The following is a 23079-nucleotide window of genomic DNA, read 5'->3' as shown; positions in this document are numbered from 1 at the left end:
TTGTTTTTGTTGTTACTTTTCAGTAGACTGTTTTGTGATGTTCAGAGTTGAACCGTTTTTTTAAATTTTTTAATATCGTTTTTGATTGTCACCAATTTTGAGATTCATACGCTGATTGTTGATGTCTGTGTGTGTTTAATTTCTGCCGTAGTTCAATACATTTATTTGTGCATATTCTGGTTAGAGCTGTTTCACAACATTTGATTACTGTAGCAATTAATGGTGCAATTAACATATCACATGTTTAATAAGAGACTTAACATGGGATAACCAGTGAATTAAACTAGATCATGACGGTTTTGACATCACAAACATCAGTCTCTATCAAATGATGATAGATTAATTTGGCGCTTTTGCTTTAAAAACTGTGCTTAATAAACACAGCGAATTAAAAGCAACCAAACAAAAACCAATGTTAAAGAGTCACGAGTCAAGAGCCCAACTAAAGCACCCACTGATCGCCAATATGGTGACTTCAAATGAAAGTACAACAACTAAAATCTCAATAAGAGCTTTTGTACACATGACAGAAATAAAGTAAAAGTGGTTAGTAATAAGATGCTGTTTGTGGAGTTGTTTAATCACCCTCTTCTGAAATCTTGAGAGATTTCATGTGTTTTATTTCAGTTGATTTCATCTTGGCTTTAGCTGTAAGTTTTGTTTCTCTGCTCTTGTTTCTCGTTCCTTCAATGATTCTACTTGTTAACAGCAGGTGTTCATCAATAAACTCAATCCTAATTTAATTAGTCACTTAATTCTCTCATTAATTCATCACTGCTTCAGTGTTACTTCAACACTCTGTAGTGTGGACACATAGAAGTGCTCTTTAAAACTGAGGATTTTGCTGTGGGATTAAAGGGGTTAAATTTGTGAGATGACAAAACATTCTGTGGAACGTCATTTTAACAGAAATATACCGTAAATTTAATTTACGGAACAAACTGTAAAAAACAGTAGATTACTGGCAACCACAGCTGCCGGTATTTCACCGTAAAATCAAGAAAATAAACAGCAAAATACTGTAAAACCTAACAGTCAACTTCCTGTTGTGTTTTGTGGGTCACCATTGTGCTGGAGAGTAGAGCCTGTGTTTAAGTCAAGGACGGACAGAGAGACACTGATGTTATGCTGCATGTTGCTTTATTTAAAGGCAATAACTGTGTAGCTACTGATATAAAGAGAATCTCTTTGTTAGTTTTAATCACGCATGTACGTGTGTTGCTGTTATTTGCAAGAGTTTTGAGCTGAATTGGTGACTTTGCATAAATCAGTAAGATTTTCTTCATGGATTTAAACAAAGTAGTTCTCAATACTCTTATGCTCACATTACATAAACATTATAAATATTAGTTTATAAACAAATGGCAGTTGGATAATTTAAGCGTAGTCGGTTTCTGCAAATAAAATGTCTTAACTGAAAGGTTTGTGTATTAACATTGTATCAGTTAATGAGATACGGTTTTTCACTGTAAATTTAAACAGTTCTGTAAATCCTAAAATGTTGCTACCGTCTTTTTCACGGTAAAATTCTGGCAACCACAGCTGCCGGTATTTTTCCGTAAATTTAACAGATTTTTTTTTACAGTGTACCTTCGGTCCATAGACTTTCTACAGAGACCCTAAAGTGTGCCGTGACTTTTCTGGAGGCTCACTGAGATGAATAGGGAAAAGTCACGTGAGAGGAGGCGATCTCTCCATTGCGCTATAATTGGATATAATCGTTTATGATTGGATGTGATTGGTTCCTGCGATAAATCCCGCCTCTTGTTTTCGTGCGAGCTCTCGGCCTGAATGAAGAAAATGATGGCGTTATTGACTAATTTTAAAGTAAGTAAACAACTCTCCTGCTTAGATACCACTACTTTGAGTCACGTCAAAATAAAACTTGAAATGGTCTGAAAACGTGATGACTGCAACACTTTTTAGGGAGCATTTAGGGATTTCAAATACACATCACACACACACACACACACACACACACACACACACACACACCTAAAGACATTTTCTCTATTTAGGCCATAATTAAGCAGTTATAAATGTATCTGGTATATGCATGTGTTGTTTGTATGTTTCCTTATTATATTAGCCTAGTTACCACTCGTTATTCGTATTAGTAAGCTCTAAACACTCATATTTAGAGGTATGAAGGTATCTCTGGATTAATACCTTTCAGATGTCTCTTTCTTGATATCAAAATGATCTGCTCTTTATTCCTCACACAATGATGTACACTATGTGATCATGAAATGCATCACACTATTTTTACTGTACTGTGGGGAAAATTACACCAGTCTCCAGATCAGTCGTAAAACATGCAAACGAGGTGTCAAGTGGGACAAAGAACATTTTCCCGCTGAAACTATGAGCCTTGTTACTGGTCAAACTAACCAAAATGGGTGTTACAGGGAAACAGATAAAACTTCTCCCACACCAAAAGCCAAGCTCTCTCTTAACTTTCGGTGCCCCGGAGACATACTTATCACCTTGGAAACCTCACGGCTCCCCTTTCGGGGGGAGTCCGATCTTCTGGAAGTTTTAAACTCAGTAACTTTGTCAACTCACTTCGGACCAATGAACTCATGGCTGGAATGACGAAGCTTTCACTCCTAAGGAATCCACCAGGAATCTACGCATTATACATGCACCAGGACGCTTTACCCAGCACCCACAAAACCCATGCAAGTAACCGCTTGTTAACTATCTAGATGCGCTTCTAGGCTTCGACCCCTTTTAATTAAGGTGATGTGATTATCTAATGGTTCATAACAGGTTGTAGTTAGCTGATGTTAAAATCCTGCCATACTCTCTCTTGCGCGCGAGCGCTCCCCCTCTCTCTCTCTCTCTCTCTCTCTCTCTGTGCCTTCCTTACGCTGGCATCCATGTTTAATGTGTGTATGTCTGTGTCTAGTTCTATGTTACATGTTCCCCTGTAGTGTAGTTTAATAAACATCCATATGTACTCACACTTGGTTGTCTGTGTCTGCTGCTCTCAGAACGAAGTCACTTTAACGTCCGGTCTTGCTACAATGCTCGGAGCAATGCTTCAGTAAGGAAATTATTTGTCGTGACCAGAGGAATAATTTTCCTTAGACTCAATAGAAGGGTCCGCACTGCGGACGAACTAATCATTTTATTGTACTATTAATACTACAGCTAATTCCTGAAGATGGATATATAAATGATAACCCGTTATGATTAATTATGTTCATCTCATAAAGCAAATATGCTACAGATGGTGGAGAATGCGGGCAACGTTTTAAACCTAGTTCTGTGAGCAGACTCAGTAACAATTGTGTGTTTCTTATGTGTGTTTATTCAAACTATCCAACTGCGTCTTTTTGTGAATGAATGTAGGCTACACGCCCACTTTCCGTGCCTTAACAGTTCTCGAGTTTCTCGCTGAGAAACAGCCGCTGTTAATGACTTAAGTTAACTGCAGTTTATAAATTTGACCCTATAAAACGACGAAACCTTTTATAGTGTGTCTTAATGCTATTTTAACCGCCCTAAATCGAGCGAAGAAAGCCTCTTTTAGCGCGAAGAAGATTGCGAGCGATGTTCCTCGCTTATCTTAAAATTAAGGCCTTGTATTATATATAGCTAGATTGATGCCATTGGTGTTCCGATGCCATACAACTAGACTATTACTCCCGTGGGTTTAACCATTAGCGTAGCTAACTAATGCGTGCCCCCTCGCCCGATCACGGAGCAACATTAATCTTACTGCAGGTCAGTGTCAGATTAATGATAACCGGGAGTCTTAAAATCTTGATCAAGTATGTTGCAACAACCGCATAAGTCCCATATATCTGGCGAAGAAATCCCAGATCGGCAGCGCGTATAAATATATATAAATATTTTTTATATTAAAGTTATGATCTTGGGCGAAGAATCCCCATTTTCAGTTTTGAACAGAATAAGTCCCATATATCTGGCGAAGAAATCCCAGATCGGCAGCGCGTATAAATATATATATATAAATATTGTTTACATTAAAGTTATGATCTTGGGCGAAGAATCCCCATTTTCAGTTTTGAACAGCATAAGTCCCATATATCTGGCGAAGAAATCCCAGATCGGCAGCGCGTATAAATATATATATATAAATATTGTTTACATTAAAGTTATGATCTTGGGCGAATAATCCCCATTTTCAGTTTTGAACGGCATAAGTCCCATATCCAACTAGTAAATGTCAGATCGGCAGCGCATAGAGTTTTAGATTAAATCTATTTGATATTGGGTAAAGAAAATCCCCACTTTCGGGTTTCGTTGTAAATCACAGAAGTCTCTCCTGAACAGATAAAATCTCTTCAGGACAGCGGCTTAAATTTTAGCTGTGTGATAAAAAAAAAAAAGTCTCACTACAGTATTTAATCTGCTTATTGTCGCGTATCATTGCATTCATATTAATCCACTGATGTGATGCAATTGGTCGATTTAATGGTGTAATGATTTGCCATTGTCTGTGAAGTGAACGCGCTGTGTAAGTTATGAATGAAGTGTGAACGACAGGTCACGCCTGGATGAGCACGAGATTCCCATGCATGTTTACATCTGGCTCAAGTGCTTCGCGCACACCGGTTGTTAAGCGTGCATCGGTTTCTTAGCAACGCCTGACCCCGGAAGGCGATAGCGAGCCCTTTCCGGTTCAAACTCAAGACAGCGCATCGTCACAGACTAATGTAAACAGACCATTGCATGTAGCTGAAGCTACCGCTAACGGCCCTACATGGATAGAAGCTAAAGCCCCTTATCTCAGCTGTTAGCTGTTAGCTTCCGACTGACACTTAGAGACAGTGTGTAAAGTGTAACAGTACTCCTACCTCTACAGTTTCTTTCTGTTCCACCTTCTGTTGGGCTATCAATTACTTTGGTCTCCCCACATGCTTAGGTTGTTTTGTGTATTTTATTTTACTGTGTTATTTGCAGCAATTATTTATTTATTTTATTTGGGCTTATTTTATTTCATCTACTCCAGTCTGTAGTTAGGTCTAGCTACACCTATTGAGCAAAATTGAATTTACTTAGATTTTAAATCTATTTAAAACAATTTTCCATTTACTTTCCTACGCAATTAGGACATTTTAACTTTGTTTTCAATTTTCAATTTTATTTTGTTACCCCTTTTCCTCTCCTTCCTCTATAGGCATAGGTAATGCTAGCCACTGCGGTGCACAATGAGCCTTCAAATCTATTAGTGGCCCACCGTCACACGCCTGATACCCTTGCTCATTGGCATCAAGCTGCTTCATCCTAGACGCTTAATCTTTCTGTTGTCCCTCTCAATGTTCCCTGTCAGGTAGCATGCCCCCTGGTGCTTGGCAGTAAGCTGACGAGTCATCCATGGGGAATTCTCGGGGACTGGACTCGTCTGCCTGACCTACCCGACATGTACTGGGGCGCCTCGGATACCTCTGGCCCTGTACTCCGAGTGGCAACACGCAGCACGACATCAGCAATGGGGTACCTCAAGTGTTGTATCAACCATACTGACTGACACATAAGGGCAATTTTGGTTAATTACCCTGTGAAGTTACACGGTGGTCCACCCTTTTGAGAGGAGCGAACTCATCCATAGTTCGAGGCCCAAAAGGGGTCCGTGTAACTTGGGACCCACAGGCGAAACCCAATTTTGGCTGTGCCAGCTAGTCGTTGAGCCTCCCTCACTTGAGTGATGGAACATTGTGCCAAAAGGCATTGCTGTTTGAGTGGTTGCCACCGGGTGCCATGGGTGCGAGTGATCAGGAGCCCCTGCAGTTGCGTGCTCGGGAGAGTCAAGGGAGACGGCCCAACCACTGGGGCTCACCCGAGTGACCTCAGCTCATCACCAAGCCTAACAACACCTAAGATATAGCCACTCACTCAATATGAAACGTGAAGAGGACTAGAGAGCCTCTCTGCTTTAGCGTGCTTGGTCTGTCCAGCTATCTCTCTCATCACCTCCCTAGGCAGTACAAGAGCCCCGCTCCGCAGTCCTTGTCACAGCCCCTAGAGGTGGTAGTAAGCCCTTGATTTCCCACTATTCCTTTCTAAATTTGAACTTTGATTTGTTTTATTAATTTTGGTTCTGTTTGTTTTGGTTGTTTTTGTGTGCCCGGAGACCGAACCTGTTTGAACCATCAGAAAATACTTGGTAATAACATTGATAAACCAAATAGCCTAAGTCATTAAATGACCCCCTAGGTTATCACCCACCAACAGTGTTACCCATAGTTTTCGGGTGCTCACTCACACCAATTATTCACTCCTGCCTTATCAGCCACGATATGTAAGCGTTTAGTTTGCGTCACTAACTGATCACACCAGTTAATCATGCAACACATAGCCCAAATATTTTAGCTCACTAAATCTGTGCGGACTTGCATTGGTGTTTTGTGTTTTTCCCTCTCCACCTGTGTTCCACCTGTGTCCAGATCATCCGGCTTAGCTAAGCACTGCAACAGACGCCCTCCGGTCCGGGACCACTCCTGATCTACAGCACCTGAGCGAAACAGCTGGATGACAACCTGAACTGGCAGACAGACCATGATCAAACCAGGGCTACAGCCACAGAGAGCCAGCCAGGATCATCGGTGCCCTTGCCTACAACCGCATCATCCAGTTAAAGCCAAGCGAAGATGCTTCAACCACAAGGAGGCCCGGAGGACCGGGAGCGTGCAGAACCGCCAGACCAGCTGGACCAGCAAATGACAGCGGATGAAGAGGACAAGGAGCTACAAGAGGAAGTAGAAAGTTTCAGGATGCCTCTACAAAACCCACACAGACACTGAGCACAGAGAGCAGCTGGAATAGAAGCCAGAGAGGCTCCAGCAGGCTAAAGCTCTCTTAAGTAATGACCCAGGCGAACTGAAACAATGCCTGTGAATGCCACCTGCAAGCAGCCCTAGCTGAAATCCAAGTCTCTGCTCAGCGACGAGGCAACTTCAAACATCAGCCAACGAAGCCAAGGCAAACTCAATGTCACAAATGAACTGAAATAGGCTTGCAGACCACAAGGTGAACAGAAAGGGAAAACACAACACAGAATTTCCCCTGACAAGCAGGCCCAGGCCCACTGTTCACACCTCACCTGCCAGCAACCACAGGTGGGGCAGGGACCCTTCCAGAGCATCATTGCAGATACAGACACCGTGTGGCCCCACAGACCGCCAACCAACTGGCCTGCAGAAGGCCACCACACTTGCCTGCCTGCAAAACATGAACTTTTATGCTCGAACTCTGCCCAATGTGACCACACGAGACAGACTATCTGCTCAGGATCACCTCCAACCTTGAAACACAACATCCTGTACCAGCAGTCTGAAACTGTCAAAGCGGATTACAAAACTTACAAGAGGCCTGCTACAGCCAGCTCTGAGTCTACGGCAGACAACAGAACAGGCCACAAGGGAGGAAGGCCTCAACTCCAGAACCTTCCCTCCTCCCAAAAATCCGCATCACATTGTGAGTCACCATTCAAGCGCCATGGTCTTCCCCCGCACAATGACCACCTGACATCTGCGGAACTCAGCCCATATGGCCTACAGACAACACAGCGCTGCCTCCATAAAGACTGTTAAAATCCTGCCTATCCCTGCACAGTACCCAGAACGGACTCTGGAGAGCACACGGCCAGCAACAGAGATCCTGAGGACATAAAACGAACTGATCCTGCGAGTGGCCTCCCAGCAGGGCAAACAGGATATATCAGACTATCAAACTCCTTTTAACTACGAGTGGCATAAGAAACCAACAACTTACCAGAAAGCCCTCCTACTAAAAGAAACGCCCAGATCTTGTCAAACAGTCTCTCACCACAGAGACATCCATCCTAACACCAGATGGCACCCAAACAGCACATCAGCAGACGGCTGACCGCCCACGACAAGCCAAAAGAAACACACGGTCAACTCTCCTGCACCTGACCATCAGCTCCATGAGACCGTACACCCGGGTACACAACCCAAATGGACACCGCCCTCGTTTCACCAACATGAACCTGCCGGATGGTTTTGAGCCCAAGGGACTTTAAGCATTCAGAGAATTAGCCTCAAGTGCGGAACGTTCACACTTCCAGCCAGCCAACTCATCTGAAGTGCACAGCCAGGACACAGAGATAAGCACTGACATCTCAGCTGGTCGCGAGAACTCAGTTTCAAGGTCAGACCAGCCCACGACCCAGACTCCTCCTGCCTTTGCATCTTGAAAGGCACATCACTGTGATAGATGCTTCATCAGAAAGTCAACACAGTTCCCAACCAGCAGGAACAGCATAGCCGTGATGGTGCCTCTCCCAAGCACCAGACAGAGCACTGAGCAACAAACCTGAAATTTCACCAGCAGAAACCCTCGTGACACGTCCCAGCTCTTCTCAGAGCTGAACAGTGTGGCTACATCTGAGACAGTATAGAGATCTTGAGTATCCTAAAGGAACTCATTCAGAGGAGGCCTCGCAAAAGAGGCAAAATGGGCAGTACAGACTCCTTATAAGTGTGAGAACTGGAATGGATGACCGCCCCAAAATGCCCACCAGCTGAACACTCACCCAGATCTCTGCTAACCAACCACTGACCACAGAGCCAGCCGTTCCATCGCCAGGTAATGGCATCACCCAGCCACCTCAGCTGATGGCTGCACATCCAGGTTGATCCAACACCTGTCAGCATACCGTCACCACACAAACCCGATACCAGGACTTCTGAGGGACCCAATCGGAAAACCAGGAAACAGCATGTTGGAAAACAAGGCGAGACTTGGAGTTCTGGTGACACTGGAGTAAATCCAACTTTTATGTCACTTCCAACTCTTGGGCAGACCCCAAGCTGAAGCTCAGAAACAGAACTGAACTCTTAAGGCCCAAAGGTGTGCACGGAACATGCAACCATACATGCATACCACCTTCTCAGTGATAAAGAGCTGCTGGGTCACATTGACCCTTTGCTGAAAGTGAGACAGCCGAAACTCTGGGCTGAAGTGCAAGAACCCCAGCCACTCCAGCCAGACAGGTCACCTAGACAGACTGTCAGGTCACAGAGGTCACGGGAAAATCTCACAGCCAGCCATGAGGACATGGCCTGAAGCCTCACACGCTTCAAAGCACTCACCGAACACACACCAGACCTGCCTTCGCAAGCAAGTGCACAAGTTTCCTATGAGACCTTGCAACCCCCTGGAGAAGCCCTGTAAAGTGCAAGAACGTCTGGCCAGACCATACCAGACGTTTACATCGGCAAAAATATGAGACTGCAGTACCAGCATGGTACTGCAAGGGGATGGAGGGAACCTGGCCCCACTCTGAGCCACACCCCCTTTTCTAAGAGACATCCTGCACCTGTCGACAACTGCCAGTGCCAAAGCTGCTCTTCACAAGAAGCAACGATGCAGAGCTCATGTCAGCTATGTGGACTCACTCAAGACCACATTACATCATCAAACTCAAATGGCATCTGCACTCTACACCATGCCTGACTTACCCTCATCCCAAGGAGTTTCATCTTACAGCTGGATTCACCAACTACTGCCTTAGTCCTGGTCTACACCAACAACATGGCCAGAACTAAAGGGGGGTTGCCCACTTCAGCAGAACACTGCTCCCACCGGGGCACTAACTACTCAGATGACAAAAGAGCCCAGCTCTGCACTTCACGAATCATCCAGTGATTCTCCAGTCTCCCACAGCAACACTTCAAGCTGGACTCCCAGTGATCACAGTACAAGTGACAGCCATCCTGATCACCCTTTAAATCGCATCAGCTCACAAGAACTGCATCAAAGAACTCCTCAGTTAAACAGACTCAAATTTCCAATTTGCCAAATTATGCCAATCTCAGCTTCACACGCCACCTCCTTGGCTAGGAAAAAGATGAGTCTGCCACAATGAACAGGAAGCCAGTCAAGCACCAACACCTGTATCAGGCATGCAACAACATCACAAGTGTATGGCATGGTGAGCTACGGCCTCAACCAAGACCCACCCACCCACGACATGGTAACCATAACCAGAATGAAACCAACTTTCACCTCCAGGGTACCCACCTCGCAGCCCTGACACTAACTTAAGAGCTATCCATAAATGTCATTGCCTAAATGCAAACCCCTGACTGAACAATAAAGCTTATGCTTTACCACCTCCCGGACCCCTCCAACCACCCTATCACATCTACTCGACCTGCTGCTGCTCCAGCCCTCAAACTGCGGCATGACATCACACACATGCTACATGTGCTGGGCAACATTCCATAATATGTCCCTGATGCCCACTCTGCGCCAAAGCTTGTGGTGACACAGCGACAAAGGGGGGTCAGGTTAATGCATACACTGTAAAAAATGATTGTGATTTTAACAGTAAAAAACTGTAAAATACCACAGTAATAACCTGTTAAATGATTAAGAGTAAGTTTCCTTACTATATACAGTGAATAACTGTAATAGATCTAACCTTTGTTTTCGAGAAAGTAGCCTCAGAGTCGACACTCATAGACTGTGTCTGAAACCACTCCCTACACCCTCATTCACTAGTCCTACATTACTTCACTATATAGTCCACTAGACAGAGTGATTGAGAACATATGAGTGAATTCAGACACTGATGAACACCTGCTGTTAACAAACACAATCACTGAAGGAAAGAACAAGAAACAAAACTACAACTGACATACAGCCACAGCCTTAAATGAAATCAACTGAAATAAAACAGCAGAGGATGATTAAACAACTCCACAAACAGCAGCTCCACTTATTACTAACCAGTTTGACTTCATTTCTGTCATATATCTACGAATTAACAGAGGTTTATATTTTATTTCAAATGTTTTGTTTTATCTCACCATTTTGGCGATCAGTGGTTGCTTTTGTTATGCTCTTGACCCTTGACTCTTTGAGGTTAGTTTTTCTTTGGCTGTTATGACTGCGTTTGTAAACACATTAGTTATGACAAGAAAAGCCAAGAGTGTTTGTAGTTTTGGTTAAAACTTAAAAGTGGTGATCATCTTCTAATGACCTGGATCGCTGATCTCAGTTAGTGTCAAACAATGTGGGTGATTTGTAATTAATTTCATATTGGCTATGGTAATAATATTACTCCACAAGTTAAGCTGACAAACCATTATGAACAAAACCTTCAGAGTTACAGCATCATTTAGAAACACACAGACATCAGGAATCAGCACATGAACCTCAACAATGGTGACTATTAATAATAAAAAAAAACAATTCATGCTGCAAAGCATGCTGGGTGCCAGTACAAAACTCCCAGAATGCACTGCAGCATGAATAAATTATGCAGCTGAATGTTCTTAATATTTTCTTTATTTGCTTTTATTTTGGTGTTGTTTTTGTTGTTACTTTTCAGTAAACTGTTTTGTGATGTTCAGAGTTGAACCGTTTTTTAAATTTTTAATATCGTTTTTGATTGTCACCAATTTTGAGATTCATACGCTGATTGCTGATGTCTGTCTGTGTTTAATTTCTGCCGTAGTTCAATACATTTATTTGTGCATATTCTGGTTAGAGCTGTTTCACAACAGTTGATTACTGTAGCAATTAATGGTGCAATTAACATATCACATGTTTAATAAGAGACTTAACATGGGATAACCAGTGAATTAAACTAGATCATGACGGTTTTGACATCACAAACATCAGTCTCTGATGATGATAGATTAATTTGGCGCTTTTGCTTTAAAAACTGTGCTTAATAAACACAGCGAATTAAAAGCAACCAAACAAAAACCAATGTTAAAGAGTCACAAGTCAAGAGCCCAACTAAAGCACCCACTGATCGCCAATATGGTGACTTCAAATGAAAGTACAACAACTAAAATCTCAATAAGAGCTTTTGTACACATGACAGAAATAAAGTAAAAGTGGTTAGTAATAAGATGCTGTTTGTGGAGTTGTTTAATCACCCTCTTCTGAAATCTTGAGAGATTTCATGTGTTTTATTTCAGTTGATTTCATCTTGGCTTTAGCTGTAAGTTTTGTTTCTCTGCTCTTGTTTCTCGTTCCTTCAATGATTCTACTTGTTAACAGCAGGTGTTCATCAATAAACTCAATCCTAATTTAATTAGTCACTTAATTCTCTCATTAATTCATCACTGCTTCAGTGTTACTTCAACACTCTGTAGTGTGGACACATAGAAGTGCTCTTTATAACTGAGGATTTTGCTGTGGGATTAAAGGGGTTAAATTTGTGAGATGACAAAACATTCTGTGGAACGTCATTTTAACAGAAATATACCGTAAATTTAATTTACGGAACAAACTGTAAAAAACAGTAGATTACTGGCAACCACAGCTGCCGGTATTTCACCGTAAAATCAAGAAAATAAACAGCAAAATACTGTAAAACCTAACAGTCAACTTCCTGTTGTGTTTTGTGGGTCACCATTGTGCTGGAGAGTAGAGCCTGTGTTTAAGTCAAGGACGGACAGAGAGACACTGATGTTATGCTGCATGTTGCTTTATTTAAAGGCAATAACTGTGTAGCTACTGATATAAAGAGAATCTCTTTGTTAGTTTTAATCATGCATGTGTGTGTGTTGCTGTTATTTGCAAGAGTTTTGAGCTGAATTGGTGACTTTGCATAAATCAGTAAGATTTTCTTCATGGATTTAAACAAAGTAGTTCTCAATACTCTTATGCTCACATTACATAAACATTATAAATATTAGTTTATAAACAAATGGCAGTTGGATAATTTAAGCGTAGTCGGTTTCTGCAAATAAAATGTCTTAACTGAAAGGTTTGTGTATTAACATTGTATCAGTTAATGAGATACGGTTTTTCACTGTAAATTTAAACAGTTCTGTAAATCCTAAAATGTTGCTACTGTCTTTTTCACGGTAAAATTCTGGCAACCACAGCTGCCGGTATTTTTCCGTAAATTTAACAGATTTTTTTTTACAGTGTACCCACAACGCACCATGTGCTGGACACCACAGTACCAGAGACACTTATAAGACACTAAAAAAAAAAGTGGCATACGGGGCTAGCATAAAGCAAGATGTGGCGGAATATGTCAGAGCATGTCAGGTTGCTGTCAATTCCGAAACAGCAAGCCTGAACCACAAAGCCCACTACAACGCACTCCACTTTGGGTTTGCAATCACTGAAATGACACTTAGCTGTTTCACCACATATGGGCCGATAACACTATACAGATCTGTGTCAGTCCTCACTTTCCAGTCTGCCAGCATGTCACAGAAAGCAAACCCCACAGGAGGAGATGTGAACACCTGACTAAGAGGCATTACAGAGAGCCTCACCCTAAAGACCATTGAACTTTTAATATTCTGAGTAATAGTCACGATCCGGAAGAGACTCCTGACACACGACTCAAGCCAGAATCACCACCACGGGGAGCTAAACAAGGCCATCAGTTCCTTAAGCTACGCCCTCAAAGCCCAGCTGACACTACGCGACAAGCACAGCACCCATCTGCAAAAGGAACCGACACATGGCCAAAACCCGCATAGACAAACTGGCAGTGAAAGTCCAGGATGGCTTCAGGCATCAGACCACTGAGTTCCTGAGAGAGCTGTTGCACATCTCACGCTTCACAGACAAGCTCGAAGTGAAGACTCAGGATAAACTCAAGGTACCAGGTGGAGTGAAACCGGAAACAAAGAAAAAAGTTGAACAGCTCCAAGAAGCCCTTGCAGTTGCTGAACGTGACCGACAAGAACTCAAGGCTTCCCAGAAAGACATGAGAAGACATCTTCAGTCTGCAGAACAGCTACTAGAGGAAGCTAAAACTGACCTTAAAACAAAGACTCTAAGATAAATGCTCTGGAAGATCACCTGAAAAGGAATTAGAGCCAAGTAAAGCGGAGCCCTCATCAGCATCACCACCGCTGAGCAGAAAGAGTCCCCCATCCAAGAATTGCTACACACTGGAAGAAGTGAATGGCTGCAAACCAAAGCATTGCCAGCCCTCACCATAGAACTCTTCCCTTCTAGCAAAAGAAGAAAGCCTCTCTATGCAGACCCTGAAACTGCACGAGACGACTCCGAAAGACCTTGACAAACTGGCTAAAACATCACCCAGTTTGACCAAACACTACAGAAGGCCAAGATATCCAGAAGTGGAAGCTCACGCGACTGACAGAGGCAGGTTACACCTCCTCAGACCCACATCCAGTCTTGAGAGTCAACCTGATGCAAAGGTCCATGAACAGGTGCACAGCTGCACGCCCTCAGACCTTCAAACGGAACCACTGGAGAAGAGGGGCCCAGGCAGAGACACTGCTGAACCTGAACAAGGTTAACACCCAAGCTGAGGAAAAGTAGAAACCACCTGTCATCAGTCATTTGTGATCCACCTGCCATCTGACCATCATGATCCACTGTTGGCTGAAGATGTCTCCAGGTGAACATTTTCAGCCAAAAGGGGGGATTCTGTAACATCTGCTTATGATCCTTGATGGTCGTTGGGACTTTATGGCTTAAGGGACCCTTTTAGCCTTTGACTTTTGCATATAAATTACTGACCTGGCCTCAGCGTTTACATTTATATGGGTACTAAATTGCAGATGGTCTTTATCACTATCAAAAGGATGCAAAAGGATCGACTAAGTGTCCTTATCAAGCTTCACAAACATTCCACAGAAGGGGGAGTGACCCCCCGGACCAGACTAGTCTGTCTCCACGATTTCAAATACACATCACACACACACACACACACACACACACACACCTAAAGACATTTTCTCTATTTAGGCCATAATTAAGCAGTTATAAATGTATCTGGTATATGCATGTGTTGTTTGTATGTTTCCTTATTATATTAGCCTAGTTACCACTCGTTATTCGTATTAGTAAGCTCTAAACACTCATATTTAGAGGTATGAAGGTATCTCTGGTTTAATACCTTTCAGATGTCTCTTTCTTGATATCAAAATGATCTGCTCTTTATTCCTCACACAATGATGTACACTATGTGATCATGAAATGCATCACACTATTTTTACTGTACTGTGGGGAAAATTACACCAGTCTCCAGATCAGTCGTAAAACATGCAAACGAGGTGTCAAGTGGGACAAAGAACATTTTCCCGCTGAAACTATGAGCCTTGTTATTGGTCAAACTAACCAAAATGGGTGTTACAGGGAAACAGATAAAACTTCTCCCACACCAAAAGCCAAGCTCTCTCTTAACTTTCGGTGCCCCGGAGACATACTTATCACCTTGAAACCTCACGATCTTCTGGAAGTTTTAAACTCAGTAACTTTGTCAACTCACTTCGGACCAATGAACTCATGGCTGGAATGACGAAGCTTTCACTCCTAAGGAATCCACCAGGAATCTACGCATTATACATGCACCAGGACGCTTTACCCAGCACCCACAAAACCCACGCAAGTAACCGCTTGTTAACTATCTAGATGCGCTTCTAGGCTTCGACCCCTTTTAATTAAAGTGATGTGATTATCTAATGGTTCATAACAGGTTGTAGTTAGCTGATGTTAAAATCCTGCCATACTCTCTCTTGCGCGCGAGCGCTCCCCTCTCTCTCTCTCTCTCTCTCTCTGTGCCTTCCTTACGCTGGCATCCATGTTTAATGTGTGTATGTCTGTGTCTAGTTCTATGTTACATGTTCCCCTGTAGTGTAGTTTAATAAACATCCATATGTACTCACACTTGGTTGTCTGTGTCTGCTGCTCTCAGAACGAAGTCACTTTAACGTCCAGTCTTGCTACAATGCTCGGAGCAATGCTTCAGTAAGGAAATTATTTGTCGTGACCAGAGGAATAATTTTCCTTAGACTCAATAGAAGGGTCCGCACTGCGGACGAACTAATCATTTTATTGTACTATTAATACTACAGCTAATTCCTGAAGATGGATATATAAATGATAACCCGTTATGATTAATTATGTTCATCTCATAAAGCAAATATGCTACATATATAACTGCCTCCTCATTTTAAAACACCACCGCACGCCACTGATATTAAGTAATGATTAGCTAAACATTATATAATGTTTGTTAATTATTTATTAATGAAAGTTATTGTAAAGTGTTACCCTTCAAGTACTTCAAGTCCCTCAACAACATTTCAATTGGACTGATATCTGGACTCTGACTTGGTCATTAAAACCCTCCATTTCATTCTTCTCAATCATTCCTCTTGCATGATTAATGCAATTATCCTGTTGACATTTCCATTTAAGTTTCAGCAAACTGCTCAACCTTTGACTTTTCTGTCCAGAGCACATTGTTCCAGACATTTAGTCTTCATGCAGATCAGACTAGAGCAGATGGATCTGATATTCAAATAAATAAATAGTAAATCAATAAATACAGTTAATTTGAATGATCTTATGCCATAATCTCTGGAAAATGTGTTACTTTAAGTCATTGTGTTGTTTGTGATCCTCTCATCAGCAGCTGCAGTATCTCTCAGCTGTATCAGTGCAGTCACTGTGACTCTGACTGACGGAGGTTTTTGTACGACTCTTTATCACTGTGTGAACACAGCACTACCAGAACAGTGTACACTCTGACAGTAATAATCTCCTGTATCTTCAGTCTGGACTCCACTGATGGTGAGAGTGAAATCACTGCCAGATCCACTGCCACTGAATCTAGATGGAGTTCCAGTGTAACGGTTTGATATAAGATATATGAGGAGTTTAGGAGCTTCTCCAGGTTTCTGTAAGTACCAGTGTAACTCATCACCACCCCACACTCTGCTGCTGGTTTTACAGTTTATTCTGACTTCTTGTCCTTGAGCTGCTGTTATTAATGGACTCTGGGTTACAGTGTACTGTCCTCTACACCCTGAAAAAAAAAAGAACAACAATGAAAATTTATGAAAAACTGTAAATGTTTAATATTTTACACTTCAAGGTATGTATAATATTGGTTAAAAGTTTACTACACAAACCTTGTGCAAACAGTGTGAGTGTCCAGATGAGGATGATGATGTTGTTCATTGTAGTTGTTTTGTCTTGTGTGATGATGAAGATTGTGTTGTGTTCTGCTCTCAGTCGTGAAGTGTTAAACTCACAGCACTATAAACACTCTCAGAGCACCAGGGGCGTGTCTAGCTGGTGCCACCCCTGAAATCTGGTTGGCCACCCCAGGTGCCCCCCTACCAGATATCTTGTGATAGGCTTGGTTTTAGTAAATTTCTAACTGCATCTGGCAGTGGTGGATCCTGTCAGTCTATCAGTATCTCTCTTGTAGGGCTACGTGAAGTGATTTCCCAGCATTTTTGGACACTGACTGTTTGCAAATGTGGTATTTATTAACAACAATTATAAGTTAATAAGAAGAAGTAATAAGTAGTTCATATTGTGATATATATTAGACACAATATTGTCCAATTTAGCAAAATTGTGTAAATGTGAATATTAACTACACTGTAAAAAATCCAATTATCAAAATGTTGGAAGGGCAAAAATATTTAAGTTGAACTAATTTTATTGCTTGGGCTTAGTTGAGAAGACATATTATATTAAGTCTGCACAAATATATTTTAAAAACATTAAACAAATGGTTATTTTCAAATCCAGTCCTCATTCAGAATGCAAAATGTTGACTAAACTAATAAAAACAAATCCAGCAAACACCAAGATCATTCTGCACGTGCACACGCCTGAGTGACTTCACGGGAGAAACAGTGCCGCCATCTTGTCAAATTCACGCGTCAGGTACAAGTTCCAGTAAATAAATCTTTTTAAGACTAAATTTAACGAGAAAATCATGCAACATTAATTTTTTTTTTTTTTTTTGAGTGGACATGAATTGTTTATCCGAAGTGGAAATAAGACAGTACGTCAAGTTCAGGCGTCAGGTAAATCGAGTGGCACTGAATAAATATTTGTACTTAACGTTAGACTGAATTTATCAAAACATATATTTAAAAGGTGTAAATGTTTTATTTAAAGCGTATATATTTATACACGTATGTACAACCTGTAAAAACATGGAATAAGCGTTGTATGATATGTCTGAGGGAAATTTAAATGAAGAGAATGTGGTCTTTCACTTTGTTTAATCCATAAAACACTCAATATCAAAAGCTGTGTTACTACAATGAATTTTAGCAAATTTTGGCGTGTTGTATGATATTATTTGTGTTTCCGTGCCATGAAAAGATATGAAGAGATCGTGCGGTCTTTCTCTTTTTTTATAAGCCATTATGCTTAATACGACTTAACTGAAATCTATTAAACGCGTAACTTAATGTATTCCACAGTAATGTGCTCATTTGAAGTTAACATGGGCGTGTTGAATGTGTTTTTGCGCATTTAAACTTCTGCAATTGTCCCGTGAAGTAAAAAGACGACATTAAACGTGACTAACAACAAGCCACGGTGAAATGTCGCTGTTTTCAAACACCAATGAACTGACTTTAACTGAAAAAATGACTTGTTAACGTCCTCTTGCATTATTGACAAACTATTTTCCTGTTTGACTCTGTAAAGCTGCTTTGACACAATCAGTATTTCATAAAGCGCTATGTAAATAAAGGTGACTTGATTTGATTTTTATACTGTATATATATATATATATATATATATATATTATTATTTTTTATTTTATTTTTTTTTTACTTTTGCCTCATTTTAAAGATGTAATTGTGAAAAGTAATAGTATTTGTAAATGTTTGTTTGCTAACATTGTTTAATTTTTTCTTAGTTCATTAAACAAAGTTTAAACTGAATTTTGCAGTTGTATTACAGATGTAATGTTTGTCAACTGGCGCTTTAAAGGGATAGTTCACCCACAAATTAAAATTTGCTGTTAATTTACGGACCTTTAGGCCATCCGAGATGTAGGTGACTTTTCTTTCTTCATTCTTGTATGTTTAGTTTGTATGAAACATGTTATAAATGTAGTTATTAAATAAAGGTTATTATGTGTTGTAAAGTGTGTGTTTTTAGTGATTGATAAACACCAGTTAATCATTTTTAATAATTTTGTTAAACTATAAAAATGTTTATGTAGTTCCCCAGCAATTTCTTATGATGCCCAAATAATAAATCTTAGTCGAGGTAACATAAAACACATGGAGTAAACGGTAAAATTTCAATTGACATAACTTGCTGTTGTCTTCTAAATGTTTGACCAATTAAAACATTTTAGTTGAATGGACTATAAAACTAGTTCACTAAAGACAATTCAGATAACACTTTGAAGTCAGAAACTGACTGAACATAAAATTTCTGTGGAACTAGTTACTAAATAATAATTAGTTGAAACTGCTTAATTTTTTACAGTGTATAATGCCACAGAAGAACTGTTAAGCATCTCTAAACAAGCACAACAGGTGTTTGACTTGAAGCAGCAGCGCACAGAACGTTCAGATATTTACTTACCAAAAGTGTTGGTTTGAAAACATTTTCAAGCTCTGTGGAGAAGCTCATCAAGATGGCTGACGGACATCTTTCTGCAAGTCTTCACGAGATCTCACGATAAGTGACGTGATATCGTTATTAAATTGAATCAACACATTTTTTTAAGTTGAGGGGGCAAATGGCTAGTTTTGTCAACTTACAAACTAGTTGAGACAGTGAAAATTTAAAATTTTAAGTTGAATGAACAAATTAATAAACTGCAAGTTGAGTCAACTTAAAAACATTAATTGAAACAACTGCACTGCGAAATACGTTTTTACAGTGCACGTTACTAACCAGATTGACTTTAGATGTTGATGTTTTAGTTTTGTTTGAATTACCATTATCGAGGTCAGTGTTTGCTTTAGTTGGGCTCTTGACCCTTGACTTAAAACACTGCAATTATTTTGGTTGTAATAACTGTGTGTTTGTTTAGACAAGCGGGTGTTGATGGTTATGTTTTAATAAAAAAGTCATCAGCATTTAGTGACTTTCATAACTGATTTCATTCAGAGCATCATCATTGATTGGTTTAGTACTTAATTTTGTTCACATGAAAAATAAAGCTTGATCCCACAGCTTTAAAATTAATCTGATAGACTTTAAAAGTAAATAGGCACTAAAAGCTTAAAACTGTGTTATCATAAAGACGTCAGGAATCAGCGTATGAATTTCAAAAGTCTTTCAGATTAAAATGAAAACTATCAGATCTTAAACTACATATATTTAATATCAATAACAAAGTTAGCTACTAAATCTACCATTGACTATACTTCAAATTACATCAGTTATTCAAGTCACTATATGCTGATTATGCTTTTATTGAAACAAAAGCAACACCTGATCACATTTTTCTTGGCTTTTTTAATTTTTTTTTTGTGCTATAGCTAATATGTCTAAACAAACACACAGTTATTGCAGTCAAAGTAACTGTAATGTTTTAAGTCAAGGGTCAAGGGCTCAACTAAAGCAAACACTGACCTCGATAATGGTAATTCAAACAAAACTGAAACATCAACATCTAAAGTCAGTCTGGTTAATGTGTGAAGCATTGTTGTTTAATCATCCTCTGCTGAGATATTGAGAGATTTAATGTCTTCTATTATCTTGTGTTGATTTAATCAAAGGCTGTGGCTGAAGTCAGTTGTAGTTCTTGTATTTCTGCTCGTCTCATCTCTTTTTTTTCTGTTCTTCTTTCTCTTTCTTTCAATGGTTAAGTTTGTTAACACCAGGTGTTCTTCATTAATGACCAATCATCACTCAATTACTAAACCAGGGTTCCTCAAATCTTTCCCTGGAGGGCCAATCTGCTGCAGAGTTTAGCTCCAACCCTGATCAAACTCACTTACCTGTGATTTTCTAATGATCTTGAAGACTCTGATTAGCATGCTCAGGTGTGTTTGATTAGGGTTAGAGCTAAACTCTGCAGGAGTGGGCCAGATTTGAGGATGCCTGTACTAAACTAATTATCTTATTAACTTTAACACTGATTCAGTGTTACATTTTTAAAACTGAGTGTGGATTATATATACACTGACTTAACACTGTAGGTTTTACTGTGTACTCATACCATCTATTAAGTATATAAGTATCCTTGGTGAGTAGGTTGCTGTCTTTGTTTCTGATGTTGTTGCACCTTTCGTTCATTTTGACTCCTTTCTTGCTCGTTTTGACCTTTTGAAAGAGAGTACACATGTCGTTCTTTCAGTTTGCTTCTTCTGCTTCACAATATTGTTTGTTAAACCAGTTGTCATGTCATTTCACAACCTTGTCATTTTAAATTCACATCATCTGGGCTGTTGTTCTTCTTTTTACCCACATCTCATTGTTCATCACCAAGCACTAGGACTTTGTCTGTGATCCATGGAGCGTTTTTATGTCTTCTGACGTCAGAGGCGGACAATCCAGGGGTCAGAAAGTAAAAGTCCTGCCATATGTTTGTTCCACCCATGAACTCAGCAGCTGATTTCACCAGAGGAGGAACCAAGACATTCCTTTCAAGTCACAAGCAAGTCTCAAGTCAAATCCCAAGTCCTCAAAGAGTTAAAGTTAATGAGATAATTAAGTGACTAATTAAATGATGATTGTGCGTTAGTGATGGACACCTGCTGTTATTGAGAATTACAGAGGATCTGATGCTGATGTTTTATTGGTTAAAATGATGCCACCATCATGGAGATCAGTCTTTGCTTTAATTGGGCTCCTTACTCTTGACTCCTGTGTTAGATCTTTTGCTGTAGCAATTCATGTGGTGTTGTAGAGCAAGAAGATCAGTGCTGTGCAGAGAGCAGTTATGTTTTTATAGCTGGTCTGTTTACATTCAAAATAACTTTTTTTTTTTTTTAATATGATTTAGGTTTTGAATAATCAAACAAATGTTTGCTCAGTAGCAAGTTATTTTGAAATATTAAAAGGGCCAAAAACCCAACTAAAGTAAACACTGATCTCCATGATGGTGGCATAATTTTAACCAATAAAACCATCTGATCATCTGTAATTCTGAATAACAGCAGGTGTTCATCACTAATGCACAATCATCATTTAATTAATCACTTAATTATCTCATTAACTTTAACTCTTTGAGGACTTGGGATTTGACTTGAGGCTTGAAAGGAATGTCTTGGTTCCTCCTCTGGTGAAATCAGCTGCTGAGTTCATGGGTGGGACAAAAATATGGCAGGACTTTTACTTTCTGACCCCTGGATTGTGCGCCTCTGATTCTGCCCAGTAAGCAAACAAATTTGGCCCAGATTTGGCATGCATCTGGCACAGCTGGCATTCATCCGGCACTGGCATACAGCATGTGGGCCAAACATGGCCGGGTTTGGCAGAGGTGGTACCGGGTTTAAGACGGCACACAAGATATGGGCCAGATGTCAAATGCAGTATTTGGCCCAGATATCAAATACAGATATGTGGGCCACATAAGTATAGCCGATCTTGACCCACATTTAAAATCCATTTCAAATATTTTTGAGTAAAATGCCAATGTTTTCCCATACAGAAAGGTAATATATTCACATATATGTGAAACACTGTTAAATATATTGAAATACATTTTGAAAATATATTTTTAAAATGCATAACATAAAGGTCATATTGTGTTTACATGTGAAATTATATTCATGCCTCATATGATATTATATTATATTATAGAATAGTATATCCTGTTGTATTTATATACAACTGACTTCAAACAATGTTTTGCATTCACTGCTTTCATATTCTCATTCAATTTACAGTTTGATGTAGGCCTACTAAACAATACATGATGAAATTTCGAACAGCCAAACCGCATAGAAAAAGCTGCGGTTTTGAAAATAACCGCGTTCGTGTGGACGGCCAATGAGCGCGCGCGTTGAGCATTCAAATCATATTTAAACTGAAGCGGAGGAGGTTACCGTGGTAACATGGCGTCAACTCACTCAGCTGACAAGTAGCGAGAAGCTGTCTCTCTGCTGTTTTCACTGCTTTCAGGTAGGTTTAGTCCCTAAAGTTACACAAATAATACATACAACTGTTCCTGACACTTTCTTACATGTTACTGACACGTTTCTGTTGGATCTTTACTTTACAGGAGTGGTATAGTGTCTTCAAAAAGACCGTTAGCATCACAACCGTTAACTATAGAGGCTAACAATTAGAGGTAAGCTAACTTATACATTTAAGCTCTTGAGTCATTCTACGAAACGGGTGCCATTTTGGTCCGGAACATTCGATGAGATGCATAAGGCACAAAAAATGTCC

General features: G+C 40.3%; 2 gene segments (V, D, J or C); both read right to left on the bottom strand.

Moving 5' to 3' along the window:
* LOC131534754 (Ig kappa chain V-III region MOPC 63-like) overlaps nt 1–23079 on the bottom strand; it is a 49618-nt gene that overhangs the window by 16095 nt on the left and 10444 nt on the right.
* On the bottom strand, nt 16028–16952 carry LOC131534770 (Ig kappa chain V region 3547-like). The segment is given in 2 exon segments: nt 16028–16768; nt 16875–16952. Coding segments are annotated over 2 exon segments (369 nt in total).

This window comes from Onychostoma macrolepis, chromosome 25, assembly GCF_012432095.1.
Source record: "Onychostoma macrolepis isolate SWU-2019 chromosome 25, ASM1243209v1, whole genome shotgun sequence".
Taxonomy (NCBI): Eukaryota; Metazoa; Chordata; class Actinopteri; order Cypriniformes; family Cyprinidae; genus Onychostoma; species Onychostoma macrolepis.
Note: the sequence above shows the minus strand (reverse complement) of the source record. Positions and strands in the feature narration are given on the sequence as shown.